Genomic DNA, 14,918 nt, shown 5'->3' with positions numbered 1-14,918 from the left:
GTGATACTGCTCTGGGACTTCCCGAAGGTGCTGTATCACCGAGGACTACGTCTGTCAATGAGCGATAGAGAAAAATGGATTTTTGTAAAATCTTACCGTAAAATCCTTTTCTCTTAGCTCATTGACAGACGTAGTACCCGCCCCTCTGTTTTTGAGTTGGGTTGGGTTAAATTCTCTAAGCACTGCTTTTGTGACATAACTGATTTGCTGTGGCGGAGAGAGAGAGGATATACCCTCTGGGACTGCCCCTGGGGTGTGGCCAGAGCATTTTTCATTTCCTGTCTAGTCCTACTCCTGTGGAGGCAACATAACCCGAAGGTGCTGTATCACCGAGGACTACGTCTGTCAATGAGCTAAGAGAAAAGGATTTTACGGTAAGATTTTACAAAAATCCATTTTTCCTGCTTGTGTGATTGGCTCACCAATTTTCCCAGAAGTCTGTCTACGATACAAGCCAGATTTCTGGCATCCTCTGCAACAAAAATGTAATATTTGGTGAGATACTCCCAATAGGAACACGTCCAAAGGGATGCAGGCCCAGCAGCTTTTCTCATTAGAGCCCTGCAGCTGCACAGCTGACAGATAATTATAAAACCACTCCCATATGACCCACTCAGCACCGAGGAACAAACAATGATTTATTCAGAATACCAAAAGATAGGAATCTGTAACAAAGTTTGTTAAAATCCCTGCAGTGTACAGAGATCACTCAGAGGGGAATGTTTTTTTCTCAACAAAAATGAAGTTACGCTTTAAGGCTTTAGAACCACTTTAAGTTTAGGATTTGACTGAACTTTTACTTTAAGATAGTCATACATGGATCTAAATCTTTTTTTTTTCCCCATGAGATAACCGCCTTAACAATAGTTGTTTTTATATCTGCAGTCTGTTTTTACCAGAATGGCAGTTGTAAAAGCTCTAGAGAAGATAAAAGAACATGATTTCTGGAGGTAAGTTCTGTAAACTTGTCTTCTCAGTACAGCTTGCTTTATTAACAGAACAATGTGGAGGAGTATCTACTATTTGTTAATGATCTGCAGATTAATCACTTTATTTTGCCTTCTCTGTCTTGAGTTTTTGGAAGATGTTCAGACTTCAAAGAACCAGTATTTTTTCTGGCCAGTTGAATCTGTCTATTTAGATGGTTATGTGGGCTGTGGCATTAAAAGCATAATGCTTCTAGTTACTGGTGGAAAACCTGCACTGACAAAGCAAAGCAAAGATTTCTTGAAAAAGGAGCAATTCTATATTTTTTTCCTGTTGGGGTTGATGAGCAGAATCTTACGTTACCCATTGTTGATACAGTTCTGTGTATGGTATGAATAGGTGCTTTTTACAGGTATGGTTAAATTGCTAAAACTACAAAGACTTTGCTAAGCTTGTTCCACGTTAGACATGATCTACTTGATATCTGCAGGCTTTCCCCCCACCCAGCTTGAATTTCTGCCGAAATTGGCTAAAATTAAGTGGCTTTCCTAATTGTCCTTAGAGCAGAAAATGAAAGTGCTCCATAAACCTCTTTGGTTCTGCTAACTGAGCAAGTCTGTCATTGCAGAAGGCAGGAGGAAAGAGATGACAAGTGCAGGCAGACTATGCTGATCCTAATTGTTTCAGGAAATAACAATGCCAATTGCTGAATCAGGGTTCTCCTTAAGAGTGGTCAGCCAATGAGCATCTTATTGCCACTGTAGAGATTAGATTTCACCCCAGGCCACTTGAAAACTGCTGTTATCCGATGATTGCCATTCATCTCGAGTCTGTTAGCTGTCAAAATGAGCTCTTCTGAATATCTGAGACAAAGGCTGGCCAAAGATGGAGTGGTTTTCTTTCCTGCAACCACATCTTGATTCCCTCTCAAAAAGCTATTGTGTTCTTCCAACAGGGGGAGCCATCCCAGTCGGTAGAACAGTGGCTATAGCCGCTGGCAGTAATTGCATGAAACATCCAACAGGCTGGTTGTACCCAAGTTGATAGGTTGATCAACTTGAGTATAATCAGCCTACCCATACATGGTTAGAACCTCACCTGGTTCCTGCTGAGCTAGCGGAAATTCGTACCATCTATAGCTGGCTTAAGGCAGTCTATAGATAGTGCATTGTTCTTTCCTGCAGCCACAGGTTGCAGGAACGAAAATTGCTTGATTCCCCCATCAACACAGTCAAATTGATGAGGCAATCCCTCCCTCTGAGCTATTGATCTCACGCCACGGGCTGTTGGGATGCAGAGAACACAGGGATCATTGGTAGCGGCTGTAGCCGCTGGCAATAATCGCATGCCGAAAATCAACCATGTTGGTTGTACCCAAATTGATCAGTGGATCGACTTGGGTACATTCAGCCTGCCCATAGATGGTTCATATCTCCGCTGGTCCCTGCTGAACCAGCTGAGATTGGAACCGTCTATGGCTGCCAAAATGCACTGCATAGGTTGCCTTTTACCACTTCTTCTGTCCACAAAAGCCTCTTCTGTGCCCCGTCTGAGACTGATTAAAAGGGCTGCCTTTTGTAAATGCTATTTTTCTCGGCTGTAATAGTGCTTTGGCCTAGCTACCAAATAAAGGCACTGTCATGGGACAGGAGATAACCGCTGCAGGCTGGACTTAGTGCCAAAAAGACATTGTCCTGAAACCAAGGCAGATGTGGCCTGAATGGAATGCTTGCAGGCATTCTCAGATAGGGCACGAGGAGGTTTTCATTGACGGGTAATATAATTTCAGGATTCTAGTTTCTGACATTTCGAATGAATGAAGGGCCCACTTTAAGAGTACTTTGAGTATTAAATTATTTAATTACAGAAGGATTTACCTTGTCCAAACCAACTATTGATAATAATATCTCCAATAAATATTTTGTTAATAGCACAAGTGTATAAAATATTTTGCTTTTAGCATTACATTCTAAGGCAATGCATCTTAATTGTTTTAATTTTTTTAGGCATTTCCCATGGCCACCATCTTCTCCAAAGACATCCTGTGAAGTTGTGGACATGCAGTGTAATCATGCTGCTGTTTTTGTGGCAGGTACCGCTACTTACTATCTTTTTAAGTAGTTTTACGGCTTAACCTCTTATCCAGACAGAGGAAAATCAGATTCTCACTTTCATGCAACCAAGTAGGTGACTATAGCCTCAGCAGACCATGTGACTATTTGAGTGCCCAAAGCACAGGGGCCCAGCACAGTCTGTTCACACAGTGATTTATGCTGGTAGCAAAAGCATTTGACAAATACATTTTGAAAGAAAGAATAGAAGTGTATTTAATAGTTTATCAATTTAACAAAATGAAAATGTACATCGGGTATTTTAGTATACTCTTGAGAGGTGAAGACATTCATAAATTGATGCATGCCAGACCTGATATGAATTAGTTTGTGGAACCATAGTACACTGCAAACATGAAAGAGAGCATGTGATTGTTTATGTGCAACATTACATGAGGCCTGATGTGACTTAATGCATTGATTGAAATGTATGCCTATTACCACATTGCAGGAAGATACAATAAGTACTCTCGGAATTTACCACAGACCCCATGGGTTATTGATGGAGAGAGGAAAATGGAAACTTCAGTAGAGGAGCTGATAACAGAACGACTTATGGTGGTTTTTAAAGCTGACAGTAAGTTTACCAAAGTTCAAGGCTTTGTGAGGACATTGGTGGTGTGTGTGTAACACCTTTAAAACTGTTTAGTTACCATCTCTGATCAAAGTATATACGGTAGTAATTTCACAATGTCCCTAGTCACTTCCCAAGTGAAAGATGCACAGCTATCCTATCAATAAATTTAAAGCACAACATCCCCTAAATGAAAACATCCCCATTACAGGATAAGTTTACCTTTCGTTACATGTTCCACCCATACTTATGGTGTAACAGGTTACTTTACCAGCAGCCCTTCACCCCCTGATGCCTGTTGTGACAGCGAGCAGGGGATCTTCTCCCTGTATTCGCTGTCACAATTTAGAAAAAACACAGCTGTTCCAGGCTCTGCCCACCCGGCCACGTCTTTCATTCACAGCGCTGTCAGCTTGTAATTCTCAATGAGCTACCAGAGTGCTGTTGAGTGCTCTAGGTAGATCATTGATGCTTCCTTTCAGTGTATAACTGCCTGCTCGTATGAGGTACGAGCAGACAGATACATGGTCAGTCTGCAAGATCTGCTGACTTTTTACAAAGGTGAACTTATCCTTTAACCCTTCCCTACCAAAAACGTAATATCCAATCTAACCCCTTAAACAAGCCCTTAACGCTCCCCCCAATCCTACATACTTAACTCCCCTCCCAACTCTTACACTGGCACTCCATCACCACCTTAGTGAAACCTTATCACTAAACTTCATGTACCTGTTTAAGAGATTCTGAAGCTGATTAAAAAATAAATAAAAAGCATCATCTGTAAGAGTGTTAATGTTTACCTGTCCTGCTGCTCTTTTCTCCGATATTACGCTTTTTGCAGAGCCTCAGACTCTGGCAGAATATTACTTCTAACACACGTACAGGTTGGATGCCTATACATGCTGTAGTAACCTCTGTCTGCTAGAGGAACACAGTACTGACATAGGGGCCGGCGGATTGTCCACAGCAAGTGGTGGTGCACAGAGCCACCTCCACTCCACTCCTGGTAGGGTTAGATGTGAAGATTCTATCGGAGGCTGTAGCTCTGCAAGAGAGTTGTTAGGTTCAGAGGAATGGGCAGTGGGACAGGTGAGTATATAAACACTTCTCTTACAGGTGGTGGTGCTTTTTTAGTTTTAAAATCATAGACACTCAGAGTTTCTTCAATCTCTAAAGGATTCTCTTCACACCTAAAGTTTAACTAAAGGCAAACTGTTTTTTCCTGTTGAGGTCTACAGAACAGGAAGTGAAAGAAAACACCTCCTTTACTCTATCCAAAATGGGGAGAAAAAAAAATGTATATTTAGTTATATTTTCACCTCACCTGAAGTGTATCATAAACACTTCGGCCTATTCTCGACATTGCACTGAACTAACACGCAATATTGTTACCTGCTTTGCTATTCATTGCACATGGCATGCTAGCACACCTTTAACCTTCCTAGCGGTATTCCCGAGTGTGACTCGGGGTAAGATTTTAGTGCCAAAAGCGGTAACCCCGAGTCACACTCGGGGTAGCGCTAGGAAGATCGCTGGATGCTGGAGGAGGTTTTACTTACCTTTTCTCCGGGATCCAGCGATGTCTGCGAGCGGTGTGCGGCGGCGGAGCTCTCTCCCGATCGTCTGCGAGCCCCGGCTTCCGTCTCCGGCGACGTGACGTCCGCCGGGGGGTGGAACCGGCGGCAAATTCGAATGTAAAATGCACCAAACACACTGATATCGTTCAAAATAAAATAAAATCACATTACATTACCCCCCAGTGCCCTTTCCTGCAGTTTTACTGTACTTTTTATGTAAATATATGTATATATATATATATATATACATATATATACAGTATATATATATATATACACATATATATACAGTATATATATACGTATATATATATACACATATACATATATATATATATATATATATATATATACACACACACACATATTATATATATATATATATATATATATATATATATATATATATATACATATATATGTATATATATATATATATATATATATATATATATATATATATATATATATATATATATACACACGTATATATATATATATATATATATATATACACACGTAATTCTTGTGAATGAGCAGCCCAAACCAACTGTATACATTATATATATATATATATATATATATATATATATATATATATATATATATATATATATATATACGTATATATATATATATAATATATGTATACATAATATATGTATACATACATATATATATATATATATATATATATATATATATATATATATAATATGTATAATAAATGTATACAGTTGGTTTGGGCTGCTCATTCACAAGAATTACATGCTTTCAGCACCTAAAATAATGGTACCGCTTTCAGCACCTAAAATCCAAAAGAATCATACCGCCAGGGAGGTTAAACACATGCTCAGCAGCGCACACAAGTGCTAAACAATGCACAGTGCCCTGTGTGTTTCATGGGAAAATGCATCCTGTCCAGTTTCTGTATGCATTGTGGTGTGTTTTAGCTAATTTTGAATAGGCTGTTTAACACAATGCAACACATGGCAACACATGTGCTTTAACACACGGATTAATTTACTAAAACTAAAGATGCACAATCTGGTAGCCAATCGGCTTCTAACTTCAACTTGCTCAATTAAACTTTGACAATAAAACCTGGAAGCTGATTGGTTATTATGCACAGCTGCACCAGATTCTGTGTGTTCCAGTTTTAGTAAATCTACCCCCACGGTGTTGTGGTGTGACTGAGCCTTAAATCCCCCTCTCCAAGGCATTTTAACACTTGTTCTGCTGCATAGACAGCTTATATTTTGCTGGGAGCCAAAAACATATGGTTCCCACTCTGAAGGCATACAGGGGTAATTATAGGCAATAGTTAAAATATAAAAACACAAAATAATAATGCAACTACTTGTTTTTGGCACAATTACAGTATTATACATTGCCATTACATTTCTACAGTTCCATGCTACATCTGTATAACAGAATGTAGGCCAGTACTGCTGTTTTATCAGCAATGCAAAAGGCAAGCAGTAATTTATAATAATGGTTGGTATGTTTATGTCTTAATATTTTTTAGGCTTTAACTTTTCATCTTCTGGAAGGGAAGATGTGGACGTCAGGACACTTGGTAGAGGTATTGTAAATATGAAGCCTTTCGTTTTTAGCAGCCTGACCTCGCTGGCCAAAAATTCTAGTTGCATGTCTGTAATGCTCTTCCAGTAGCTAGTTTTCTTGAAGACACCTGGAAAAGTATGCAGATCAAGTTGTTTGGACTTCACTATAACTTTTCTATCCTGCATGCTAGTATCAGGGCAGTAACTTTCAGCTAGAGGCAGCCAGGTAAAGAGAGTTCCCTTTTCATGATGATTTTGATTGGGTTTTGGTATGCTGAGAACAATAAAGAAAGCTAGTATTCTTTGAGAAATTTCAGAAAATGGTAACACCATCCTCCCCCACTTCTCTTATTTTTCTCGCTACAGGTTTCTCTTATTAAACTAAAGCCGACTTAGCATATTATATGTTTTTCACATTAGGAACATGAATGCTGCATATTTTGTAAGTGTTTGTTTTTTTTTTTTGTTTTGTTTTTTTTATTACCTCTCAAATATAGAAGTACGTCACCTTGTAATTCTCCATTGGTTCCTTTCTGCCTAGGAGGCCTTTCATGTTGAAGCATTATCCAGAGTTGGTATCTACTTCCTTGAGTAGGATTCTTGCTCAGGATTGATACAATTGCATAATGCCTGATGTCTGTGCGGTAGCCTCTATGTCCTTGACTGTGTATACAAATGTTTTCAAATTGCTTCTCAAACTGTGAAACCGGTGTACAAATCCATCACAGAAAACAGGAACACCGTTTTCCAAACAATACAACAGGTGAAAACAATAAAACTTTATGGTTGTCTTAACAGTAGTAGGAGCCAGTGGTATCTTGATCGGGGGAAGCTACAGTGCAGAGTGATCCCGGGTGTTGCTTTAAAAAGTCTTCAGCAAGCATGGAGGGCTTCCTGGTACCAAATATAGCTTTCATCATGGTTTGGGGTTGCTTCTTGGCTAACCCATTATTATATTGTTTCCAAACACAGAAAGCAAATAATTGAAGCTTTTAAGTTGCGCTGTTGCGTTTAAATATAGATACTATAGGTGCTTCTCAAAAAATTTGAATATCATCAAAAAGTTTATTCATTTATTTCAGGTATTTATATAGCGCTGTCAATTTACGCAGCACTTTATATATACATTGTAGAGGTTAGTTAATTTCAGTAATTTAATTCAAACTCGTATATTATATAGATTCATTACACACAGAGTGATATATTTCAAGCATTTCTTTTAATTTTAAAGATTATGGTTTACAGCTAGTGAAAAAATACTGTATCTCCGAAAATAAGAATATTGTGAAAAAGTTTATCACTGCAGACTCATGGTGTTACACTCTAACCAGCTAAGTAACTCAAAACACCTGTAAAGATTTCCTAAACCTTTAAATGGTCTCTCAGTCTGGTTCAGTAGGTTTACACAATAATGGGGAAGACTGCTGACTTGGCAGTTGTCCAGAATAGTTGTTGACACCCTCCACAAGGAGGGTAAGTCACAAAATCTCATTACTAAAGAAGCTGGATGTTCACAGAGTACTGTATCCAAGCATATTAATGGAAAGTTGAGTGATAGAAAAAAGTGTGATAGAAAAAAGTGCACAAGCAACAAGGATAACTGCAGCCTTAAGAGGTATTGTGAAGCAAAGGCCATTAAAGAATTTGGGGGAGATTCACAAGAAGTGGACAACGGCTGATGTCAGCGCTTTAAGCGCCACCACACACAGACGTATCCAGGACATGGGCTAGAACTGTTGCATTCCTTGTGTCAAGCCATTTCGGAACTAGAGACAACGTCGGAAACGTCTTACCTGGGCTAAGGAGAAAAATGACTGGACTATTGCTCAGTGGCCTAAAGTCCTCTTTCCGGATGAAATTTTGCGTTTCATTGGAAATCAAGGTCCCAGAGTCTGGAGGAAGAGTGGAGAGGCATTGAATCCAAGTTGCATGAGGTCCAGTGTGACGTTTCCACATCCAGTGATGATTTGGGTGTCATATCATCTGCTGATGTTGGTCCACTGTGTTTTATCAAGTCCAAAGTCAGTGCAGCCCTCTACCAGGAAATTCTAGAGCACTTCATGCTTCCCTCTGCTGACTGGCTTTATGGAGTTGTTGATTTCATTTTCCAGCAGGTCTTGGCACCTGCCCACACTGCCAAATTTACCAATACCTGGTTTAATGATCATGGTAACACTGTGCTTGATTGGCCAGCAAACTCGCCTGACCTAAACCCCATAGAGAATCTGTGGGGTATTGTCAACAGGATGATGAGAGACACCAGACCCAACAATGCAGAGGAGCTGAAGGCCGCTATCAAAGCTACCTGGGCTTCTGTACCACCTCAGCAGTGCCACAGGCTGGTCGCCTTTATGCCACACTGCATTGATGCAGTAATTACTTCAAAAGGAGCCCCGACCAAGTATTGAGTGCATACTATACTGTACATGGACATACTTTTTTTTTTAGTATCAAGAAAAGAAACCCCTGGGAAGTGGGACTTTTATACTTTTTTTTTAGTAAGTCAACATTTCTGTATTAAAAATCTTTTTTTTAATTGGTCTTCTGTAATATTCTAATTTTCAGAATTTTGGGTTTTCACTAGCTGTTAAACATAATCATCAAATTTAAAAGAAAGAAATGTGTGTAATGAATCTATAGAATATATAAGTTTCACTTTTTGCCTTAATTTACTGAAATAAATGAACTTTTTGATATTCTAATTTTTTGACATGTAGCTGTATTTGCTACCTCTTCTTTTAGAAATCGGCCAGAACCTCAGCTGAGCCACACTCGCATTTTGTGTTCACTAGCCTGTTTTTTTGTTTTTTAGGAAGACCCTTTGCAGTTGAAATTGTAAATCCTCATAAAGTCCAGTTTACCAAGCAAGACATTAAGGATCTTCAGGAGGTAAGACCATCATTTTACAGTGTACTCATACCTTTACAATTCTGGTGTTCTCCCAATTGAAATTTATAGCAACACATTGTCAACATAACTAACAGTGACATTTTTTAAATAGTAATTTTCATCAGCAATTTTTTTCAGTCCATGCGAAAAAGCCTTTTTCCCATGAACATTGAACAACCAGCCATTTTTTCCTGGTTTTTTTGCAACTTTCATCCTCTCTCAAGTACAGTATCAGTGTGTTGCAGACAGGAAAGTGTACCTGACCTGGCCCTAAAAGGATCTAAGGAAACAGCTTCCCCATCATTCAACTGTCAAATGCTAGAACATGTTCAAAGTTTTACTGAACAAGCTAAAGCTAGAAGCTTATTGCTTACTCTGCACAGCTGCTCCAGATTCTGTCTGCTCCAGTATTAGTAAATTTCCCTAATTTTTTTTCCTGCTCACTAAAATGAAATCTGTGTAATAAAAAAAAAAAAAACAGAGCTTGATCTAGCTTAGGGGTCCCCAAAATGTTTAAACAAAGGACCAGCCTTCCTGTGGCCAGTGGGAAGAAATAATGCCCAATTGTTTGTTTCAGTGAGAGTAATTGTGCCCCATTATTGGTGTAAGTAAGAGGAATTGAGCCCCATCGTTGATGTTATTGGGCCTCATCGTTGGTGTCATTGGGCCCCATCGTTAGTGTCTTTAAAAGAGGAATTGTGCCCCATCATTGATGTCATTGGGCCCCATCTTTGGTGCCATTAGAAGGAATTGTGCCCCCTTCATTGGTGTCAGTGGAGAGAATAGTGCCCCATTGTTGGATCAGTGGATGAAATAGTGCCCCAAGGGCCAGGTAAAAGCAAGCAAAGGGCCCCGGGCTGCAGTTTGAAGACCACTGATCTAGTTTAATGAGTGTCAGTGATAGCATTAGGTTCACTGTCTTTGTTGGTGTCAGTGTTAGGGTTGGCCTATACTTGTGCAGAGGGCTGCGTTTTATCTGCAGACGAAAAATACTAGTATAAAACAGAAAAGTAGAGCAGCTCTGGCCAATCCTATTCTCTGTGTTAGCGGTCTATTATCTAAGTAATAATGTGATAACATATACCATCTGTGTTAGAAACCATACCTACACAATTGCAACTGCTGGAGGTATTACTACAAACCAAAAATACATACAACAGTATACTTATATCCAAATGTGCAACATTAGTAAAAAAAAAATCTAAAGTGCTAGTGCAAAATCCTACGATGTGACTTGCAATAAGTAATCAAAATGTTCAAAAACATTTCTGAAGTAAAAAATCAAACACAGTCCACAGTGATAGAAGTAAGAAAAAAGTCCCAAGCAAACACTCAAAGTGTGAGGAATCTTGCTCAAAAGTGCTGTATTCCTAATCCTGTTTGTGACACCCACTGTAATCCTTCACTGAACAACCTAAATTAACTCACCAAAGGTAATGGCTGGTTCTAGAAACCAACTGCTGCGCTCTTTAATATTCCTTTCAGTTACTCTAAGGTGCTGGCTCTAAATGCAATCCCATCTCAGTGGATCCTCACACGTAGGTTCCAATCAAACATAGAGGTCGGGTAAAATGAAGGAAGGCTCTCATAGCTTAAATCTGTAAAGAACACAGGCTTTTATTGAAACAGATTAAAAACACTCAATTTGCATAGTGTTAGCCTGACACTAGGGATACAACGCTTACTCATGTTATCACTCTTCATTGGCCGAGAATCCAAGCCGTGAGTCCAATCTTGCAAGCGCGGTGACGTCCGAATCTTTGAAGGAAGAAATATGCAGCTCACTGCAGTGGGCACACAGAAAACAATGGTTTTTACGTGTGCCCCATTCTCACTTCCAAAAAGCTGTCGGCTGTGAGGCAGAGCGTTTAAAAAACTTCAACAGCTCTGCAGTTTTTCTGTACTGCTCCGCAGCTCTCTGTGTCATCCTGTGTTTTATGTACCGCAGCTGTGACATTCTTATAAAGTTAAGTGAAAAGGGGGGAAACAGTGCTTTGCAATGTCCCCCCAAATCTGCCCAGCATGATCATTACCTGCAGAGAAAAATGGAAAGTTTTCTCTGCAGAAAGTGTGAACCTGACCTTAAAGTGACACTAAAGCTTTGGATTGTGTGTTCTATAAACAATTTACCTGCCGTGTAATGGTTTTGCAAAGAGCAGCACGATCCTCCTCTTTTCTGGTTCCCCGCCAGCGCTCCTGTCTCCTCTCCCCTGCTGAGTGCCCCCATAGTAAGCTGCTTGCTCTGGGGGCACTCCTGCATGCAAGCGGTCTCTGACTGGCGCAGACAGATTTTGCGAATGTATCCCTAATGCGTTCTAAAAGTGGTGAAGAATGCCTCAAATTCGTGTACCTGTCTGGAAAAGGTGCTTAAAGTGTTACTAAACCCAGGACCCTGCATTCACTATATCTGGTCTCCCACAGTACACAGAACATGGAATTTCAATTATTTTAGTGACTGTAAACTGCTAAATACCTTTTCTCATCATTTAGAGCAGTCTTGTGACTTCTATCAGGGTCCAGCCAAGCCCGGGTAAAGCTTGTAGGAGGAGTTTTCTGACTGTCCTATGAGACTGCAAGACTTCTGACCCTCTGTCTGGACAGTGCTGATTGGCCCTGCGCTTATTATATGCACTCTCCCAAGAAAATAAAAAACCTCTCTAGCAATACACACCACACTGAGCATGTGCAGCCTGAGTCCATAGACTCTGTGTTATCAGGAAATTATCAGGGGACACTGGAAGGAGGAGAGGATCAATCCCTTAGGTTCCACACTGAGTATAACAAGCATGGTTTACTACATATACAGACTGATTTACTGTTGTGGGTTTAGTAAAACTTTAAATTAAGCTCATGCTGCGCCACTGTTAGAATGCATTTGAGACACTTTCGCAATATCTGTCTGTACCTTTTTTTTTTTTTTTTGTCTGTATGCCAAAAGAGAGTTGGTCTTAATTAGCTCCACTTTTACATTTGGTGCATTCATTGTGACCCAATGTAAAATTGGTGCATCGAATGTGAAACAATGTAAAAGTGCATTTTAGAAAGTACCTGAATTTGGTGCTCAAGTTGCTGTCAGACTTAAAAGTGTCGCAGATGCTTCATGAATTTGGTGCAATAGGTTAACAAGACGGAATAACAGCAGAAAAGTGGTGCAACAGCTTTATTGAATTCCCCCTACAGAGCGTGGCTCAGTACCACTCCACTCCCTTCTCACAGGCTGTGATTGACAGCAGTGGTAGCCAATGGCTCTGTCTCAGCCAATGAGGAGAGGGAGACCCAGGAGAGCTAAAGCTCCTGTGCATAGCACTACATTGGGATTCGGCTCAGGTAAGTATTGGGGGGGGCTGTTGGGAGAGTGTTAAAGGAGAAGTACAGGTTAAGCTTGTTTGGCTGTACTTCTCCTATGGATTACAGGAATGCAGTTCATTCTGTACTCCTGTGATCCAGTCAAGGCTCAGGCAAGATTGCAACAATGAAGTCATGATCCACTCACATGCCTGGAACGGCACCCAGTTTAGCCTCTTAGGTCGCTTGCTGAGAGCCCCGGCTGCTTCTGTGTTAGAGGCGCCGCGGGACAGATGCAGCATTGGACTGATGGGGGAACATGACAGTCATTCAATATCTTTTCTTATTATTATTGAATTTTTAACATGTTTGAATATAGTTTTTGTTTTTATTGTAACCAGCTAATCCTTCTAATTATTATATCTGTTTTGTGGTTTGATTTGTGAAGGGTGTTTTATTTATGTATGTCTTGAAAATAAACAATTTAACCTATTGATTGTTAAATTTATGGTTTTATTCTGCAGGTCACCTGTGCTTTGTAGCAACTGTGTATTCAATGTAATTTTATACACTTAATACTTTAGAGATTTCCTGTGTAACCTTTATTTCCAATTTTTTATGTCTATCCTCTTTTTTTTTTTTTTTTTAAGCCTGCTTTGAAAAAAATATATTTCTCTATCGCTCATTGACAGACGTAGTCTTCTTGATTCTCAAGAGCTGGGTTATGTTGTCTCCGCAGGAGTAGGACTAGGCAGAAAGACAAAACGTTCTGGCTCCACCCTAGGGGCAGTCCCTGAGGGTATATCCTCCCTCTCTCTGCTACAGGGAATCAGTTTTTTTCTGTCTAGTCAGGAGTAAGGACCTAAGCTCCTTGCTGGGATCTTTTGGTCCTGGCAAGACTTTTTTTCTTTAAGAAAAAGACATTTTTTAGGTAGTTTTCTCCAGTGTTTTTTTCCTGTGAGATCTTCAAGCAAAAATGCCGGACTGGGCAACACTTGTGGTCACCCCAGCCGGCCTACGAGCGCGTGCAGACCAGGCATTGCGCTTGGTCGGCCGCGACATATTCAAGTAAGTATGCGGGGCCGGGCGACGGGCTGGATGTGAGATCCAGTGGTCACCCCGGTTTCTGCCTAAAAGGCGCGTGCAGACCAGTGCGCTGAGTCGGCCGCGACGGAGTCCCAGTAAAGGGACTGACTTTGCGAGTTAAAGCTCGCTTGGACGCCAGGACCAGAGAGTCGAGGCGTCCACAAACCCCCACCCCGGTGGAGAGGGTATTATGAAGAGAGGGTGCCTGTCGGTTCGGTATGGTGAGTAAAACGTTCCCTTTTTTTCCTCATTTATGAGGCAGTATATATTATGGGCCCCTCCATATATGGTCAGTATATATCTGACACTTACAAGTCCCCCTTGTAATACAGCATGTGTTTGTGGGAAGTGGACTTGGTTCAAGAGCTAACACTCTACCCAGCAGACTGTAACATTACAGCAGACATAGGAGGTATAATCCTACCTTATGTGCAGTGTATCTCTGTAGATCCATATGTCACCTCTCAGCAGAGTGCAGGTGGATGTGCTGGAAAGACGATATCGGCGGTCCGCCGCCATTTTGCCGTAGACCGAATACATATATGTCCTCAGGTCACGCCGGCCGCCATGTTTTTGGAGTCTTATGTCTCTTCTATGAGGGCGGCCATGTTTTGTGAGCCCAGCTTCCTCGTGGAGGGCTGGGAACGCCGGAAGGCGTACACAGGGGGCGGAGCCACGCCTTCTGCCCGGGAAAAAGCAAACAGCTCCTTCCAGTCTGTGTAAGACAGACGCTGGCTGCAGTTTGTTGGAAACTGCACTGCATCGGTTGGTGAGCCTTGGGGGTCCCTCTCTCTCTCTCTGGGATCGAGAAGCAGGTACTCTGAGGGGCGCTATTGCGCTAGGGGGAGACACACAAAAAAAAAAAAAAAAAAAAAAAAAAAAAGTTTTTTTGTTTATTGCTGGC

General features: G+C 40.7%; 1 protein-coding gene across 1 annotated transcript in view; it reads left to right on the top strand.

Annotated features, from left to right (window-relative positions):
- Nucleotides 1-14,918, top strand: part of PUS10 (pseudouridine synthase 10) — a 176,750-nt gene that overhangs the window by 102,777 nt on the left and 59,055 nt on the right. Inside the window, exons 9-13 of the mRNA XM_082251355.1 lie at nt 886-950; nt 2,934-3,019; nt 3,490-3,615; nt 6,718-6,774; nt 9,567-9,643. Of these exons, the coding sequence (XP_082107481.1) occupies nt 886-950; nt 2,934-3,019; nt 3,490-3,615; nt 6,718-6,774; nt 9,567-9,643 (411 nt within the window). The remainder of the gene's footprint in view (nt 1-885; nt 951-2,933; nt 3,020-3,489; nt 3,616-6,717; nt 6,775-9,566; nt 9,644-14,918) is intronic.

This window comes from Pelophylax lessonae, assembly GCF_965119305.1.
Source record: "Pelophylax lessonae genome assembly, chromosome: 3".
Lineage (NCBI taxonomy): Eukaryota > Metazoa > Chordata > Amphibia > Anura > Ranidae > Pelophylax > Pelophylax lessonae.
This window is presented reverse-complemented; position numbering and strand designations above follow the sequence as displayed.